At 43.9% G+C, this 18424-nt stretch overlaps 1 protein-coding gene across 2 annotated transcripts in view; it reads right to left on the bottom strand.

Annotated features, from left to right (window-relative positions):
• ZRANB1 (zinc finger RANBP2-type containing 1) overlaps window positions 1–18424 on the bottom strand; it is a 75082-nt gene that overhangs the window by 25911 nt on the left and 30747 nt on the right. Inside the window, exons 2-4 of one of the 2 annotated variants that reach the window (XM_024210675.2) lie at window positions 18008–18104; window positions 16054–16904; window positions 330–517 (exon numbers count right to left, since the gene is read on the bottom strand). In XM_024210675.2, coding sequence (XP_024066443.1) covers window positions 330–517; window positions 16054–16867 — 1002 coding nt within the window. In that variant the 5' untranslated portion in view covers window positions 16868–16904; window positions 18008–18104. The remainder of the gene's footprint in view (window positions 1–329; window positions 518–16053; window positions 16905–18007; window positions 18105–18424) is intronic. The other variant, XM_024210667.2, reaches the window with a different exon arrangement.

The raw sequence follows: 18424 nt of genomic DNA, 5'->3' as shown, positions 1-18424 counted from the left end.
TAAGTGTTTTGCTCTAGAGGCATTTCCTTTCCCCCAGCCAAAAGCACAGGAGGCAGCAAAGTAGTTTACTTCCACTGCAATAAGGTCAGGAAGTATGACCAGACTGCTTATATCTTAAAGTTTCTTGTCAGATATGTGGGTATGACAGTCTTGCTGTTTTAAGAGAACTATTGCTGAAAAAAAATCAAACTGAAAAAAGACACAAAGAAGCTACTCATGCATTTGTCTGTCTTCATTACCTAGCAAAGAAAGTTGCAATGCAATGATTGCAAACTGTGGTAGTTACGTAAAAACTTTATTTGATCTAAACAAGGGCCAAAGTAACTCACCTCTGTAAGCAAAATTGCTAGCATATTCTGCCTTTGAAAACGTATGGCCAGATGTACAAGTGTGTATCCCACATCGAAAGCAGAAGGGCGATTTAGCAGGCGTACTTCATCTGCTGTAAGTTGGCGTGCAATATCTCCTCCTGATGACTTATATGCTTCAACAGCAGCTAAATCACCTTCTACAACTCCTGAAGACACACAAAGCACATTATCATTATTATCTAAAATGAAGATATGATTCTGGATCAAACTACCTTATTTCACACCGTTTCCCTATGCCCGTTGGACTCCAGTCTTTAACAAAAGCAAAATTGCTCACACAGCTGTTTTAAGTTTTCTGCAGTCTTGCACTTACCTTACCCACCAGACCAGTTCCATGCTCCAGCAAGCATATGCTAGGACACCAAGTCAGAGTAGGAGCCTGTGATCCAAGTAAGGCTTGGTGTTGTGGACCATCAGATGACACACTTGGTTTAAATATAGTATATAGCCCTTACATCTGACTAAGGATGATGAAAGTGGCCACTCATCACAAAATTCTATTTTGACAACTCTGCCTGCAGTTTATCTTAAAGCCTGTCAAAATTCAGTGTACTCCGTATATGCAAAAGTTTGTTTTGACAAATCCCTTCAAACACAACTTTTTAAATCTTGCCATTTATCACAAAAAATACTCTTGTACAAAGAAAATGTAATGTGACATTGACATTCCATCCTAATATATAAGATAAGAGAGGAGAAGAATTCAATGTGGAATTGCCTTTCTAATACTTAGGTCATACATAATACTTACTGTAACTCCTTGATCAACTGTCATGTAAAGTATTTGTATAAAATATTTATTCTGTGCTTACAGCCTTTCTAAACAACAATATTCCCTTTTTAAACTGGTGTCAGTAACCAAGATGAAAAGAAATGCATTTGTCTGTTTCTGTGTATATCAGTGGTGGTTGAGCCCCATGCAGCTCTTTTACAGTTAAAGTGCGACTCACAGAGTCGCACACATCCCATCCCTCCCCTCAACCTACCTGCAGTAGGGATGTAAAAAGGTTAACCAGCCTTAACCATTAACCCCCACCCGGGCTGTGCCAGTCCCACTGGCCCCATCCCCCGCCAGCCAGATCAGCCCTTTCATTGGTTAACCGTTTAAATGGTTAACTGTTTAAATGGTATTTACATCCCTACCCTGCAGTGGGGTTAGGACTTCTGCCAGAGACAACTGGTACCTGCTGAGAGTGGGTGTGTGTGGGGGGGGGTGGGGGGATTTAAAGGTTCAGTACCCACCCTCAGCAGCCCCTCCCTGCGGCTCCCAGGTGCTAGTTCCGTGTGAAGAGGTAGTGGCAAACAGCTAGGAAGTGCAGGTAGGGGCCGCTGCTTTAGCCCTGGCAGGCGTGCCACATGGGGCTGAAGCCCCAATTCCTGACAGGCACACTCTGGCTCTCAAACTTCTGAAGATTGTCATATGTGCCTTGGGGTCAGTAAGTTTGGCCACCCCTGGTGTATACCATACTCCACGTTTTCTAATAGCCCAAGTTTTACTCTTTAGGGAAGAGAATGATTTCCCCCTACCCCAAGCAGTTTTTTTTGTTTTTAATAATTTAAAAGGTACAGTTGACTAGAAGCTAAGCATATCTTTTCTTCCTATTCTGTTTCAGAATAATTCTGTTGGGATGAAGAAACTGGGATTCATCTCCGATAGGTGCTCAAATGTATACACTGGTACCACCACCCACTGCATTTTGTGCTATTAAATGTCACACACTATAGGACAGGCATTTGCCTTTTAAGAATATTCCATATTTACACCTATACTTTTTTCCTTTTTAAAAAACTAGCTCCTTCTGTATTTGAGCCTGGGAGTGAAAGCTCGCATGACAGTCCTGCAGAACTACCATTAAGAGCAGTGACTGTTTATGCCTGTCCAGTGGCTTTGTGGGTCTTTGGCCTGTTCATTCTTGAAACGTTGCTCCACCCTACCAGCCCATTTAGTCCCTGCTGCTTCTGTTCTAGAGTCTTATTCATTTCTTTTCCAACTGCCAGGAACTTCCAAGACCCCTTCTTGGGGATAGGCAGCAACTGCCAAGTCTTGCTTTCTCTATTACAGGTTAGATAGAGATCTCCATCCACCTCAATGATGAAAAGAATACACACACACACAAAAGTGTGTCAAATCTTGAGCCAAGATACTTAATGTTGGAATGGTGTCAACTGTTAACAAGCAGATTTCAAATTCAACTGATATCACCAGATATATCTACAGCTCCAGAAAAAAAATCCTCAAAATGGGAATACAATCCAGACAAAAACCAAATATTAACTCATTTAATAGCATTTTGATCATTTTCACTGGGTGTTTTTTTTTTTTTTTTAATTAAAGTCTGATAACACTTAACTCTCTTTTCAACGTGGTATCTCCAAAGAAAAAGCTTCTTTACGAATTTCCTGATTTTGTCTTTCATATCAGGTATATTTGTATTCCTACCTTTAAGTATTAGGTTCAGTACATTCAATTTGCCAAATATGTCGACCATGTTAGCTAACTGAGTCAAGAAATCCACTTACACGTCCTCTGCAAAATGTATGCTCACAACTGTTTACATAAGTTACGTATACAGAAATACCCACAATTGCTCATACCCAGATTTATAAATCTGGTCCACTTCATGCATATGGCAGGCCTATTTATTGAAAAAAGTGGCTTTCAGAAAGGTTAAGTTTATGTTGTAGATGGCCCATTTTATCTAGAGAAAGTAGATCAGTCTTGCTCAAGGAACAAAATATTTCACCAAAAGCCAACTTTCTAGTTCCTAGACTAAAAGACAGGACACAAATACGATTTTTACAGCAAAAAGGAAAAGTGGAAGGAATTGTCTCTGTACCAGCATGTTAGCAACATAAACCAGGTGAATCTGTGTGAGTTGATCCTATTTAAAACACTCCTTTAAAGCACTATGAACAGAAGGATCCTTCATACCTGCAAAACTGTGCACATTTTAGAAAAAAGTCTTGACAACTTTACAGGGACTCCGCAAACATGGACAAGCATCTTTCAAAATTGAACAGAATTAGCAATTAATGGAATGTGTCTGGACAAATTTACATGAGAGAATGTATTATAAAGTAGGTTCAAGAAACCAGATACTAGGATATTCTATTCTGACATGATTTTAAGAAGGATATCTAAAAAAAAATTGAGAATTGTTTTAAAGGGTCAAGCTTTTTCTGTTGCCTTCAGCATTCATCTGGAAGCTCTGCAAAATTGCTTTATCTAAACTGATTCCCCCTTCCTTAGCATCTAAGGAGCTTAAATTATTTACAACCTCCTTTAAATACCAGCAATAATGTCAGCACAACTCAGGGAATGAGCCTTACTTAACTGCTACTGCAAAGCCAGTAGGGACAAGTCATACAGCAGCTTCTAAAAAATGTCTTTGGAAGTGATTAATAAGATACGAATCACAGCAATTGCAGGCAACTATTGCTATGATTAAGGATATGGTCCAACTTTCATTTCAACAACTCTTTTTCCATGTGTTCATATTTTTTCTTTGGGCTAAAAATGTCTATGCTTAACATTTTTAAAAGGCAGCCTGCACAGGAGTTTATTTTGTTTTAAGTTAAGTTACTGCCTTTCCCTCCCTCCCTCCCCCTTCTATGATATATAAAGGTAACCTGACAGGGTTTTTTGTTTTGTAACTTTATAACGAACTATCATATATGTCAAGTCTGGCTTTCCCTGGATTCAACAGAAGACCTCTTTTGGGGCCTAGATCTTGTTTACATTAAACTATCAAAACATTTCCCACTAATGTCAGCAACACTCAGAGCACTAGTGTGGACACCCCACCAGCATCTTTTTCAACAATCAACATAATGTTGAAAATTGTGTCAGCAGCCAATTAGCCAATACGTTCTAACCTTAACACCTGGCCTACACACTGGTTTTGTACCAATTTAACTGTTTTGGTCTGGGTTGGGGTGGGTTTTTAACCAAAATAATTAAAGTGGGTACAGCTTCTAGTGTCAACAGCTATGTATACAAAGGTATCCAATATCAATAGATTTTCCTAAATGTATGGGAATAACTACATTGAGGTCAGTATCTTTATATCAGCAAAGCTGTGTCCACACTGGCGGGGGTTGAACTGCTTTAATTATAATGGCATGGTAAAAACAAGACAATTTTCTGTATAAGTTCTTAGAGTGGGTTTGTGGGGTTTTTTTGGTGTAGATTAATATTTTTTTTCCTTTTAAATAGGAAAAAGCTAAACTGAAAGAAAGCACTTTAAAATAAGAATGTTTACACACAAACCTGCATTCTAACTAAATTGGATTAAAAACACTTTGTTAATCATGTGCAAGACTGTGCATAGACAAGACCCTAGTTTAGGCAAGGACTTAAACGAAAAGCTTTCCAAGTTCAGGGTTTCTGTACTTAGGCAGATGGCAATACCATGGTAAATAGGGCTGTGTTCTCATATTTATACAGAGAAAATACTTCACCTACTTAAGGAAGTTGCTGTGCCTCACCCTTTGAATAGATGACAATTAGCTTAACTATTCCTTGAATTGCCTGAAGGGATCCAAGTACATTTACATGGCCGTTTTTAGCCCCACAGCCCAAGCTCCATAAGCCTGAATCAAAGCCAGAGCATTGAGACTCAGTGCCCTTGATTTTTCTTTGCAGTTTAGACATAGCCCAAGTCTACCTCCCTCCCTGGGTGTCTACATTCCCCACCCCCACTCTGAACTCCTTGCTCCATTCTCTTTACCAACACTGCACATCCCTTGGCTTCTCCTCAGATTTCTCCCTCCTCTCCCTGCCTACCCCATACCACTGGTTCCCAGTCTTTGCCCAGCCAGCCCTAATCTCTCCCCTACCTCAACTCTCAGTCTCTCTCTACCCCTAGACTCCTTATCTTCATCTTACACACACACACACACAGGTCTGGTTCTTGTTCCCTCTGCATTCAAATCAGGTAGCTTCCTCCTTCACACTGCTTGGGCATCAGCAGGGACAGGCAAAGAACAGAAAGGCTCCCTGCTCAGTACAGTGCCCAGCACACAACAGCCCAGAGCGGCAACCGAGGAAAAGTCCTGCTCAGTACCAGGTTGGAACATGTCAGAGCCATGGACTCTCTGGAGATTTTGGCTACAAAGACCTAGCAAGTCTCTACTGACCATGTGCAAACTGCAGTTTTTCCAAAAGGTTTCAACCTAGCCAAATTTGGGTAGATTTTCACGGAACAGCAAAAGGCACGTTCCTGACACAAAAGCTGCCCTCGGCCAAATTTCGAGTCCCTACTCCAAAGAAGGAGAGCATTGAAATTTCTCACAAAACAATTTTCCCCTAGCCTTGATCTGAGAAACAGCTGAAACACTTTGGTTGAAATCTTCCAAAAACAAATCAGCAGGAAGCTGCCAAACCAACCTGATCTCCTTCTTTGAGAAGGTAACAGATTTTTTAGACAAAGGAAATCCAGTGGATCTAATTTACCTCGATTTCAGTAAGGCATTTGATACGGTTTTGCACATGGGGAATTATTAGCTAAATTGGAAAAGATGGGGATCAATATGAAAATTGAAAGGTGGATAAGGAACTGGTTAAAGGGGAGACTGCAACGTAGGGTGACCAGATGTCCCGATTTTATAGGGACAGTCCCGATTTTTGGGTCTTTTTCTTATATAGGCTCCTATTACCCCCCACCCCCGTCCCGATTTTTCACATTTGCTGTCTGGTCACCCTACTGCAACGGGTCGTACTGAAAGGTGAATTGTCAGGCTGGAGGGAGGTTACTAGTGGAGTTCCTCAGGGATCGGTTTTGGGACCAATCTTATTACTGACCTTGGCAAAAAAGTGGGAATGTGCTAATAAAGTCTGCGGATGACACAAAGCTGGGAGGTATTGCCAATACAGAGAAGGACCAGGATATCATACAGGAAGATCTGTAAGACCTTATAAACTGGAGTAATAGTAATAGGATGAAATTTAATAGTGAAAAGTGCAAGGTCATGCATTTAGGGATTAATAACAAGAACTACTGTTATAAGTTGGGGAGGCATCAGTTGGAAGTAACAGAGGAGGAGAAGGACCTCGGAGTATTGGTTGATCACAGGATGACTATGAGCTGCCAATGTGATATGGCCGTGAAAAAAGCTAATGCGGTCTTGGGGATGCATCAGGCGAGGTATTTCCAGTAGAGATAAGGAGGTGTTAGTTAGGGTTACCATATTCAAACATTTAAAAAAAAGAGGACACTCCACAGGGCCCCGGTCCCGCCCCCGTCCCTGCCCCAACTCCGCCCCTTCCCCGCCCCCAGCCCCGCCCCAACCCCACCCCTTCTCCGCCCCCATTCCAACCCCTTCCCCAAAGTCCCTGCCCCAACTCTGCCCCCTCCTCTGAGCACCCTGCATTCCCCCTCCTCCCTCCCGCTCTGATCTTGGTTGGGGGTTGCTAAGTGCTTCCCTGCTCCCCACTCGCCCTGCAGCCTCTATGCCCCTGCCTGCCCTGCTCCTCCTCGCCCTGCAGCCTCTGCACCCCCCCCGCTTGCCCTGCCCCTGCAGCCTCTATGCCCCTGCCTGCCCTGCTCCTCCTTGCCCTGCAGCCTCTGCACCCCCCCCACCCCTGCAGCGTCTGTGCCCCCTGCTCCCCACTCGCTCTGCAGCCCCTGCACCCCCTCGCCCCTGCCTGCCCTGCCCCTGCAGCCTCTATGCCCCTGCCTGCCCTGCTCCTTCTCGCCCTGCAGCCTCTGCACCCCCCCGCCCCTGCAGCCTCTGTGCCCCCTGTTCCCCACTCGCCCTGCAGCCTCTGCGCCCCCTGCCTGCCCTGCCCCTGCAGCCTCTACACCCCCCGCCGCCTGCCCTGCTCCCCCCGCTCACCAGGCAGAGGGAGAGCTGCAGGCTCCAGGTGGACTCAAACACTGCCGCGCTGCTCTGTGGGGGAGGAGGGAGCGGGGGAGGGACTCTGGCTACTAGAGGCCCCTAGTGGCTGCGAGCGGCTTTCAATCAGGCCAGGTGTCCAATCAGCCGCGCCGCACTCTGCATGAGGGGAAGGGGGAAATCCCGGACATTTCTACTTGATTAGAAATCCCCCCCCGGACGGCCATTTAAATCTGAAAAACCCGGACATGTCCGGGGAAACCCGGACGGATGGTAACCCTATGTTAGTACCATTATACAAGGCACTGGTGAGACCTCATGTGGAATACTGTGTGCAGTTCTGGTCTCCCATGTTTAAGAAGGATGAATTCAAACTGGAACAGGTTCAGAGAAAGTCTACTAGGATGATCCGAGGAATGGAAAACCTGTCTTATGAAAGGAGACTCAAAGAGCTTGGCTTGTTTAGCCTAACCAAAAGAAGGCTGAGGGGAGATATAATTGCTCTCTATAAATATATCGGAGGCATAAATACCAGGGAGGGAGAGGAATTATTTAAGCTCAGTACCAATGTGGACACAAGAACAAATGGATATAAACTGGCCATCAGGAAGTTTAGACTTGAAATTAGACAAAGGTTTCTAACCATCAGAGGAGTGAAGTTCTGGAACAGCCTTCCAAGGGGAGTAGTGGGGGCAAAAGACATATCTGGCTTCAAGACTAAGCTTGATAAGTTTATGGAGGGGATGGTATAATGGGATAGCCTAATTTTGGCAATTAATTCATCTTTGACTACTAGCAGTAAATATGCCCAATGGCTTGTGATGGGATGTTAGATGGGGTGGGATCTGAGTTACTACAGAGAATTCTTACCTGGGTGTCTGGCTGGTGAGTCTTGCCCACATGCTCAGGGTTTATAGCTGATCACCATATTTGGGGTCGGGAAGGAATTTTCCTCCAGGGCAGATTGGTAGAAGCCTTGGGGGGTTTTTGCCTTCCTCTGCAGCGTGGGGCACAGGTCACTTGCTGGAAGATTCTCTGCACCTTGAAGTCTTTAAACCATGATTTGAGGACTTCAATGGCTCAGACACAGGTTTGATACAGGAGTGGCTGGGTGAGATTCTGTGGCCTGCATTGTGCAGGAGGTCAGACTAGATGATCATAATGGTCACTTCTGACCTTAAAGTTTATGAGTCTATGAAAGCAGGCATGGAAAATTTCAGCCAATCTGGCAGAGTTATAAAGCAACTCAAAACAGGGAAAGTGTTGGGCAACCTTGTTAATAGGTAACGCTACCTGCCCTACCTATAAATCAGAGGTGGGCAAGCTACAGCCCACGGGCCACATCTGGCCCACGGGAGCCTCCTGTCCAGATCCTGAGCTCCTGGCCCAGGAGACTAGCCCCCAGCCCCTCTCCTGCTGTTCCACCTCACCTGCAGCCTCAGCTCAATGCGCCGCCAGCACAATGCTCTGGACGGCAGGGTTGCGAGCTCTTGCCAGGCCGCGGTTCTGCAGCTGCGCTGTGCGACCCGATGCTCTGTGCTGCGCGGTGGTGCGGCTGGCTCCAGCCGGGCGGCACGGCTGCCTGTCCTGGTGCTCTGGCAGTGCGACTGTAGCGCCGCCAGGCAGCACAGTAAGGGGGCAGGGAGCGTTGGATAGAGGGCGGGGGAGTTCGGGGTGGTGGTCGGGGGTAGGGGTGTGGATAGGGGTTGGGGTGGTCAGAGGGCAGGGAACAGGGGGATTGAATGGGGGCAGGGATCCCGGGGTGGGGCAGTCAGGAAGGAGAGGGGGAATTGGATGGGGCGGTGGGGGGCAGTCAGAGGCAGGAGTCCCAGGGGGGCCGTCAGAGAATGGGGGGGCTGGATAGAGCAGGAGTCCCAGGGGGCAGTCAGGGGGAGAGAAGCGGGGGTGGAGGGTCAGATGGGGCGGGGACTGGGCCAAGCCTGGCTGTTTGGAGAGGGACAGCCTCCCCTAACTGGCTTGCCATACAAATTCTGAAACCTGATGTGGCCATCAGGCCAAAAAGTTTGCCCGCCCCTGCTATAAATAGTGACAGTTTAAGCTCAGAAGGGATCATAAGGTCCTCCAGTCTGACCTCCTGTATAGCACAGGCCATTAAGTTACCCAGTGACCCTGTACAGAACCCAATAATTTTGTACGGCTAAAGCATGACTTCTAGAAAGGCACCAATTCCCTTGTTAGCCTGTTCAGCTCAATTATACCATCTTTACAAGACTATCCTTACAGACCTATGTATGCTCTACATTGCAAGTCCCTAATGACTCACAGCAAGTCATAGAGAACATGTATTATATAAGGCCCTACCAAATTCATGGTCCATTTTGGTCAATTTCATGGCCAGAGTTTTTTAATTGGCCAATTTCACAATTTCAGATGTTTACATCTGAAATTTCATGGTGTTGTAACCATGGGAGTCCCAACCCAAAATGGGACTGAGGGGGTCTCAAAGCTGTTGTAGGGGGGTAGCAGAATTGCCACTTTCACTTCTGCGGAGCTTTCTGCAGCTGGAGGAGACTCCCAGAAGTGAAGGTGGGTCCAATAACCCCAGTGCTGCTCATAACTGCTAGTCACAACCAGTGGTGGATTAACGCATGGGCCCTGGCCAATTTGAAAATGGGTGCCCCAAGCCCAGACAGGAGCCAGGGCGGGGGGGGGGCGGAGGCGGCACGGAGCGGAAGCCCTGAGCCCAGCGCTCCAAGTCCAGGCAGGGGGGGGGGGGGGGGGGGGGGGGGGGAGAGAAAGAGGCAGGGATGAAGCAAAACTAACCAGAGGCATATACTGGCACTCTAGGAATGAACTAACTGTCCTTTTAAGGATGTAGTGCAAAATAAAATTTATTACAGATTAGTCTAAATATCTGTATCTGCATAAGAAATGTATTTAGTTGCTTGCATTTAAAACTTTCATATACCACTTCACTAAAATAGAAGGAAAATATGTATTTTATCATGGAGCAATCAACTGTAAACTATTTAATGAGTGATAAGAATGTTGCTTACTAGTTCTCAACTATAATGGAAAGTTGAGATCTCTATACCATAAGTGACAATTTGAATTAAGAGTCATGCTACAAAATACCAATATCCTAAAAGTATTCTAATTTGACTAGGTAATAAAATAATGAAAAAATACATTCTTTTATCACCATTTGTCTCATTATAATTGTAAACCACTTGCAGGATTGACAGTGACCCAGTATCCAGGACTGGAAATCTGGCCTCATTTACTTACAAAGGGAGTAGGTGGTCTGCCAAGTTGGAACTATAAAGCAACATTAATGGATTCCCTTTAGAAAATACCAGAAAAGCAAAAACTTTTACATCATTTATAACTATCGTGCACTAATTTTACTGGAAAATACAGAATACGCTAACGGAAGAGCCTGCTCTTTTGACAGCTTTGCAATTCGAATGAGAATTGGAAATGAATTAGAAGAATGAGGCATCAAGTACAGAATCAAACTTGTTCTTCGTCCTTGGACGGTCAGGTCAGATGAATATTTTGAACCCATACTACAGGCTACTGAATATTAGTTTTCTTAGATTATCCCAGCTTTAAACTTTTATCAAGTAGCTTCATTAGAGTCACAAAGGTCTTCACAAAGATCAACACACCAATGTGTTGCTTACTTCACTAAACTATTTTTACTCCTGGAGGAATTCTGCGCACAGAAAATACATTCAGACAGGAAGGCACTGCAATTATACCTTTCTCCCACCAGGGGCTGCTATGGCACCAAAAGAGAGGGCAGCCCACTCACTCAGCCAGAGAGAGGGAGAGGGAGCCTTCCTCACAGGGCCATGTCTGCAGGGCCAGGTGAGAAGGCATGGGATATATGGGGGGACGGATAGAGCAGGGAACATGGAGTTGCTGGGGGAGGGGGTCATAAACTGGGGTTCAGAAGGCCTAGTGGGGGGACAGACTGGGGCGGGGCACAGGAGCTAGCAGCTGAATGCGAGTGGGAGTGCATGGACACATGAGGTGCAGGGACATACGAGGACAGGGGTGGCTGAGTAGGGGCACAGAGATGGAGGGAGAGGCTAGGGGTCAGCCAGGTTCTGCATAGGGGAGGCTCCCCAACTCTCTAACAATCCCTCTACCCCAAAAAAATCCCTGTTCCATACTTCTCCCACCCACACCCAACAACCCTCCAAGTTCACACCCAGGCTCCATCCCAGCAATTACTTCCTTCTTCCTCAGCTCCTATGTTACCACCCCCGACTCCTCAAAGCCTTTGCACTGCTTCTGAGGAGTGGGGGGAAAATATGTTTCTGTATTGTAGTTTAAGTGAATTTTTACTCAAAGCTTAGTATTAAAATGCCTAGTAAGGAATCTATTTGTCAAAAACAGTTTCTGAATCTTTTTTGTTGTCTGTATTATTACAGACATACTTGCTGACAGTTTTTTGAAATAAATTACCAAAATAATTGAAACTGGTTGATTATATTGTGTTATTTTGACAAAATATGCAGAATTTTAAAATATTGTATGCAGAATTTTTAATTTTGGGGCAGAGAATTCCCCCAGAAGTATTTAATGACAATGTTAAATAGGGTTACCATCCGTCCGTATTTCCCCGGACATGTCCGGCTTTTGCGTCTCTAAATAGCCATCCGGGAGGAATTGGTAACAAGGTTAAAATGTCCGGGGGTTTTTTCTCCCCCGCCTCCCTCCTTCCCTTCCATGCAGAGTGCAGCTGCTGATTGGGCAGCTGGGCCGATTGAGCCGCTCCCATTGGCCTCCAGCAGCCAGAGCCCTCCCCTGCTCCCCCCTCCCTCTGTCTGCAGCCCTGTGTAACACACAAACCGACCCACCGGGCAGCATGTTTTGCCTACACGTGGAGCCAGAATGGTAAGGGGAGTCCAGGGGGGGCAGTCAGGGAGCGGGGGAGTGTTGGATGGGTCCCCGGCCTCCACCTGCCAACCCCCCTCTGCGCGTCTCCCCCCCCGGTGGACCCCTCCTCCCTCCCTGCCTCTCCCTTGTCTGCTTGTGCTGCCAGAGCCAGCAGCAACTGCTGTCTGCTGCCCCCAGGTCCTAGCGTCCCCCATCCACTAATGGGAAGACAGGCTGCCCTTACCCTGCCCTTCCACCCTAGCCCTGAGCCTATCCAAAGCCCCAAACCCCTCAGCCCCAGCCCTCATCCCCCACACCCTAATCCTCTGCCCCAGCCCTGAGTCCCCTCCTGCATCATGAACCCCTCATCCTCAGACCCACAGCCCTCACCCCTGCATCCCCTCCTATCCCCAAACTCCCTCCCAAACCCCCTCCCCCTTCCCACACACCCCCTCCTGCCCTCAAATTCCCTCCCAAAGCCTGCACCCCCTCCCTTTGCACCGCCTCCTAACCCCAAACTCCATCCCAGAGCCTGCACCCCTCACCCCCTCCTGCAAACCCACCCCCTGCCCCAGCCCGGAGCCTACACCCAGCACCCAAACTCTATCCCAGAGCCTGCACCCTGCACCCCTCCTGCACCCTAATCCCCAGCCCAGGACCTGCACCCCAGACCTCCTCCCCCCACCCAATCCCCCTCCCAGAGCCTTAGGCAGGTGGGGGGGGGGGAAGGGTTCTGGGCACCACCAAAATTTCTACAACCCTGCCACCCATGAGAGTGGATAAGGGTCGGGGCAGTCAGGGGACAGGTAGGGTCCTAGGGGGGCAGTTAGGGTGGGGGGTTCTCAGCAGGGGGCAGTCAGGGGACAAGAAGCAGGGGGGCTGGGGTTCTGAGGGGGGCAGTCAGGGGGTGGGAAGTGGGAGGGAGTGGATGGGGGTGGGGCTTCCACCCTCCCAGTGTCCTCTTTTTTGATTGTGGAAATATGGTAACCCTAATGTTAAACAACATCCTGATCTCAAAATTAGTTATAGCATCGAACAGTAGTATCAACATTTTTTCCACATAAATATTGGGTGTGATTATATGAATAGTCAAATTACGTTTTAAAAATTCTTTCAGACTTTTATGATTGTAAGTGCAGTTGCAATGACAACCAAAAATCAGCAAGAGCAAAACTGCTGCCCCTTCCCAAGATATAGCCTTGAAGGTAGGATCATTGCATCAAGAACATGTGCCTCTGGAGTTTGTTGCCTCTGTATAAAAGCACAACATATTCTCCATGTTGAGGTGCAAATCTTTTCGTGTCTAGTGTAATTCTGAATGTTCGAGAGGCAACATGATCTAGAAGCTAGAGCAGAGCAATGAAGTTGGGAGGACAGTGTTCTCTTTCCAACTGCCACAACCTGCGCGCCTCACATTTCCTCATCTATAAAATCAGTCATTACCATTTTCAAGCCCTGGGAGACCTTCAGACAGTGCAGTTGGTACACAGGATATTAAACATGACCAGCAAAAAAGGGGTAGAAAATGGGTTTCCCTCTTGCGCATTTAAATTTTGTTGGAAAATTTTATTTCATTGCCCTATTTTTGTATCTTTGGTTAAAACATGGTCTAAATCAGAACTGTTGCACTAGTTTAAATACATTGATCTAGTTAAACTGGTGCAAACCTCTAACATGGGTGCACTTAAATCAATTTAACTCAAATAAGTTTAGCTTCATTTGTAAGTATATTAGCTTGCATTGATAAGTTAAGCAAGGGTTAAACTAGTTTAAGTGCAATTATATTAGGGGGTTGCACCAGTTTAACTAAATAGATTTTAAATTGATTTAAACTGATTCAACTTTCCTAATATATACAAGCCCTTAATTAAATTTGTTCAGATACTTTCATACATCAGTGTCAAGGAGTTAGAATGGAACGAACTGCAACAGAAGCAGAAGTGTGATATTTTATCAGTAATAGTTATCTGTGTCTTTAAGAAGTGGTTTTCACTGGATGAAATAAGCTTTATATTAGCATTTTTCATATGTTCTATATAATATGATTAAATCCAAAATACATAAAATGCAATTTTTTTTAAATTGCAAAAGATAGTAGTAACCATTGGCCTCCATATGAAGGTATTACCTTTTAAAGAAGTATCACGGGAAAATCCATGAAATCTTCATCATGAGACCTGCAAAGTTCAGCACATGCTACTCACAATTGGCATTCTGGATTCCCCAGAAGCTTTTAAAGCTTCATGTTTACTTAACGTAACTAGAGTAAATCTGATGTTTTGGTCACTCTGATCCTTTGCTAAGAACCTTATTAAAACAAGGCACCTTCAAAATATATTCATATTTAAGTAATTCAAGAAACAAGCAAATTACTATTGCCTTATGCAAAGTAGTGTATGTACAGGATATTCTAGAATTGTTTTTGCAGTTTTGCACCAGACAGCAATTTAGTTATCGCTATTCTGGAACATAAACTTTTCAAGTATTTAATATTTCAAATCTCAGAATACAAGGAAGATACAAATACTGCAGAATATCCCAGAGGAAATTTTTTCTATCTTTCAGACATCACTAAGGGAAAAAAAAATCCTATTTCATTAATCTGACATCTAGTAAGATTGCATTAAAAAGCTAACTAGACATCCACGGGGCAAACAAAGGATCTCTAACAATAACTCTGCACGTGAAGGGCATGCAAGAAAAAAAAAAATCTTTTACCTGTTCCATCTGAGGAAGGAAAAGGGATGGTGAAAAGAAGCGACTATGGGGAAAAAACATGGCCAGTATACATTTTAATGGCCACCATCATTTGAAAGAATATGAGGGAGGAATATGCCTCCTTTCAAAAGGAGGACATAAAAGCTTTAAGTCTATGCATGGAACTCTCTACCCATCAAAGGAGAGCACTGTATCTTTTAGCTGACTGAAATGCACATCTATATACATAATAAGAACATTCACTTGCAGCCAAATAGATTACATAACGGTGTTTCACAAATCAGTTCTTGAACAATGCCAAGTGCAATAAAGTCGCTTCATGACATATCAAGGAATGGTATGAGACAAACATTGTTAGAGCTGGAATTTCAAAAGAAGTGTCCTACTCCAAAGTCATTGTAAATTTCAAGTATTTAATCTACTCGTATGCATAAGCCTCAAATTTCTACTTCCGGGCAGTTACATCACAAAAATTAACTCACAAGGTCAATAACTGGAGAAAACCCTGCTCTCATGTCTCTGTTCTTTAACAGCATGGGAGCATTATCCAGAATTTCCTTAGGAAAGCACTCAAATACAAAACAAAATTGGTATTTGAATTTCTGAAGTCAGTTGGGTACATAAGACACTTTCAGAAATCTTTAAGTATTTACAACATGATATTCATGTTAACACAACATTTTCAAGGTCAGTATTATGCATGCAGCTTCTTGGAGCTACATATTTGTGTTATTTTTAACAACTGACAGAGCATCTTGTGCTGATAGAAGCTCTACACTGTTTACAAAATATTCCCAAGCTACATCTGGTGATTCTACTGGTACATCTTGTAACAGTAAACAGAGCAGCAATTTTAAATACACAGGTAGAGCATTTTTCACACAACTGTGCGCACAAGTTGGTTCTTTGACTTTTTTTTTTTTTTTTTTTTTTTTTAAAGATAATATATTTATATAAACAGATTCAGCAGCTATTCTGTATCAACTCCCATAAAGTCAGAAGAGCTCATGCAACTAGTCCCACACAAAATGGTTCTACTTATCTCTAAGATAACTTGCCAAATTCTGTCAAGTTTGCAGATACTTCCCCATGCATCACCACTAAATGTTATTTCAGGAACTGTAACATTCAGTTCACTTATTAAGTGCTGTTGTGAAGTGAAATTATAGTATTGTTACAAAACTGCATGTTGAGAGCTTGTTTACACCTTGTAAGCAACTTTCCATTCCCACCCCCCGCCATACTATCACAATATAACAAAAGACAGACAACTTACCCACACAAGCATTTAGAAATAGCCAATCAGTCTTTTTCATTCTATTTTTTATTTGCTTTAGTTTTTTGAAGTCAACTTCAAGTTCCTCCTTGCTGCCAACAGCTCCAGCTAATTCAATTCTTTGGAAGTCCATTTTCACTTCTGATTCTCGTTTGGTTGTAGGAGGAGATCTTCTTTGGCTATTACCGCTACTGCAGCTTCCCCTCCATCGAGCTCTGTCTTGCTCATTTATGATTGAAGAAGCCTCTTCTGTGTCTGCCAGTTCTATTGCTTCAATGTTGTTAGGTCTGGGATGATCACATACCACACATTTCTTGGCCTTAGCCCAGTTTTCGTATGTACATACAGAACAAGTCCAGTGCTGTACTCTCGTGTTCAGTTTATTTCTATCATTGTACTCTTCACAAGGATCAACAGAAAAGGGAACTGATCTTGAACCAGATCCTGAAGACTGAGGAGATTCTGTGGGGCTCCTGGTCCTACGCTGGGACAAGCACTGAGTACATCTTATCGCTCTTGGCCAGTTCAAGTACGTGCACATGTGGCAGGACCATTTATTTGCACTTTCCATACTGTAAGAAGATTTAACCCTTGGTCTTGCACTAGAATCTGGACATATCAAAGGGCTGCTTCCTCCTTCGATGCTTGTAGGATCCCAATCTCTACCGACTTCACTTGAACCACTTTTGAATGGATCTTCTGTAATAATTGTTCCACTAGGCCTCTGAGCACGGCACATGGTACACTTAATTGCAGATGGCCAATTTTCATATGTACAATACTCACAAGCCCATTTAATTCCACGTTCTGTCATCGTGCACTTCTTGAAGTAAATTGTGTTGGGCAGAAAGCTATAAATAATTAGAAAATATTATTAGAACATAATGGTTGCATACTATACCATAAGTTTTATTAAAAGGATAGTGTACTTTTAGGCAAACATCCTGATTAATGCTTAAGCAACTTTTTTTTTTTTTTTTTTAAATGCAGGAATAGGGATTTCCCAAGAGGAAATGAAAATGGGCTTCAGATTTTAGGCTCTCCTTCAATTTAAGCTGAAAACTTCACAAACAGATTCCAAAGATGGAATACTGTTTATTGCTTCATAGTCTTCTGAAGGTTGTACAGACTTCACACCTTTACCTAGTTCCTCTTCCACAGTACGAAGAGAACACTGGAATGATAAAGGTATGGGGAAGGAAGGGGGGAAGTAGGGAAGTGGAACACAAGGTCTGAATATAGCTAAAAGAATCAGACAAGAAAAGTCAGCATGAGTACAATAGTATAGAAAAGGTAGCATTTAAACCAGGGGTAGGCAACCTATGGCACGCGTGCCAAAGGCGGCACGTGAGCTGATTTTCAGTGGCACTCTCACTGCCTGGGTCCTGGCCACCAGTCTGGGGGGCTCTGCATTTTAATTTAATTAAAATGTTTAAGAAGCTTCATTTAAAAAAAGCTTATTTACTTTACATACAACAGTAGTTTAGTTATATATTATAGACTTATAGAAAGAGACCTTCTAAAAACATTAAAATGTATTACTGGCAAGCAAAACCTTAAATTAGAGTGAATAAATGAAGACTTGGCACACCACTTCTGAAAGGTTGCCAACCCCTGATTAAACTGTCCAAAGTCCCTCATTTCAAGGGTTAAATATGTTGATAGGTAAAGCTAGAATGGTGTGGGTTTGCTTTACTCTGTTGCACCAGCCAAGTAGCTAGTTTTGTTAAGGTGGCATACACAGAACAGCATGCTGAGTTTGGTTTAAGGGTATACATAAGGTGTTTATGCCTATTTGTATTTGTTTAACATTGTTCAGGTCAGTAGCTGCTATTAGAAAAATCAGAAAAATGCCAGTGCAGAAACGTTTGTTGGCAGGCTTTTTAAGATATGTACTCCAATCCTGATTTCCACACTACAATGATTTAAAAAAAAAAAAAAAAAAAAAAATTACTTTTTCCTCTAAGAGGAGATTCTGTCTCCATGCTGGCTCAGACCTTGCCCTCCTCAGACTGCAAAATGGGATGGATGACACTATGTGACAACTATCCCTGTAAACAAAATGAAGACAGTTTCAATTAAGGCCTCACTGGACTTGAGCAACCAGAAAAGTAATGCTTTGTATGCCGCTCCCATTCTAATCCCTGGCTTCTGTTTAAACTCAGTCATGACCTACTCTAAGCCTAATACATACTTAACACATCTAAAATAAGTTTGCCACTGATCAATTTTTGGGAAGAACCAGCCACAGTGCACCCACCATACAACCATTTAACTGTTCAACTTTCATTAATATTAACTGAAGTAGCAGAGCTAAATTCACACAAACTTTGAACTTGTATCACTATGTCTATGAATGTCTCTACCTCAA

The sequence above is a fragment of the Terrapene carolina genome, unplaced genomic scaffold (assembly GCF_002925995.2).
Source record: "Terrapene carolina triunguis isolate 2854851 unplaced genomic scaffold, T_m_triunguis-2.0 Scaffold95, whole genome shotgun sequence".
In the NCBI taxonomy this organism is placed as follows: domain Eukaryota; kingdom Metazoa; phylum Chordata; order Testudines; family Emydidae; genus Terrapene; species Terrapene triunguis.
This window is presented reverse-complemented; position numbering and strand designations above follow the sequence as displayed.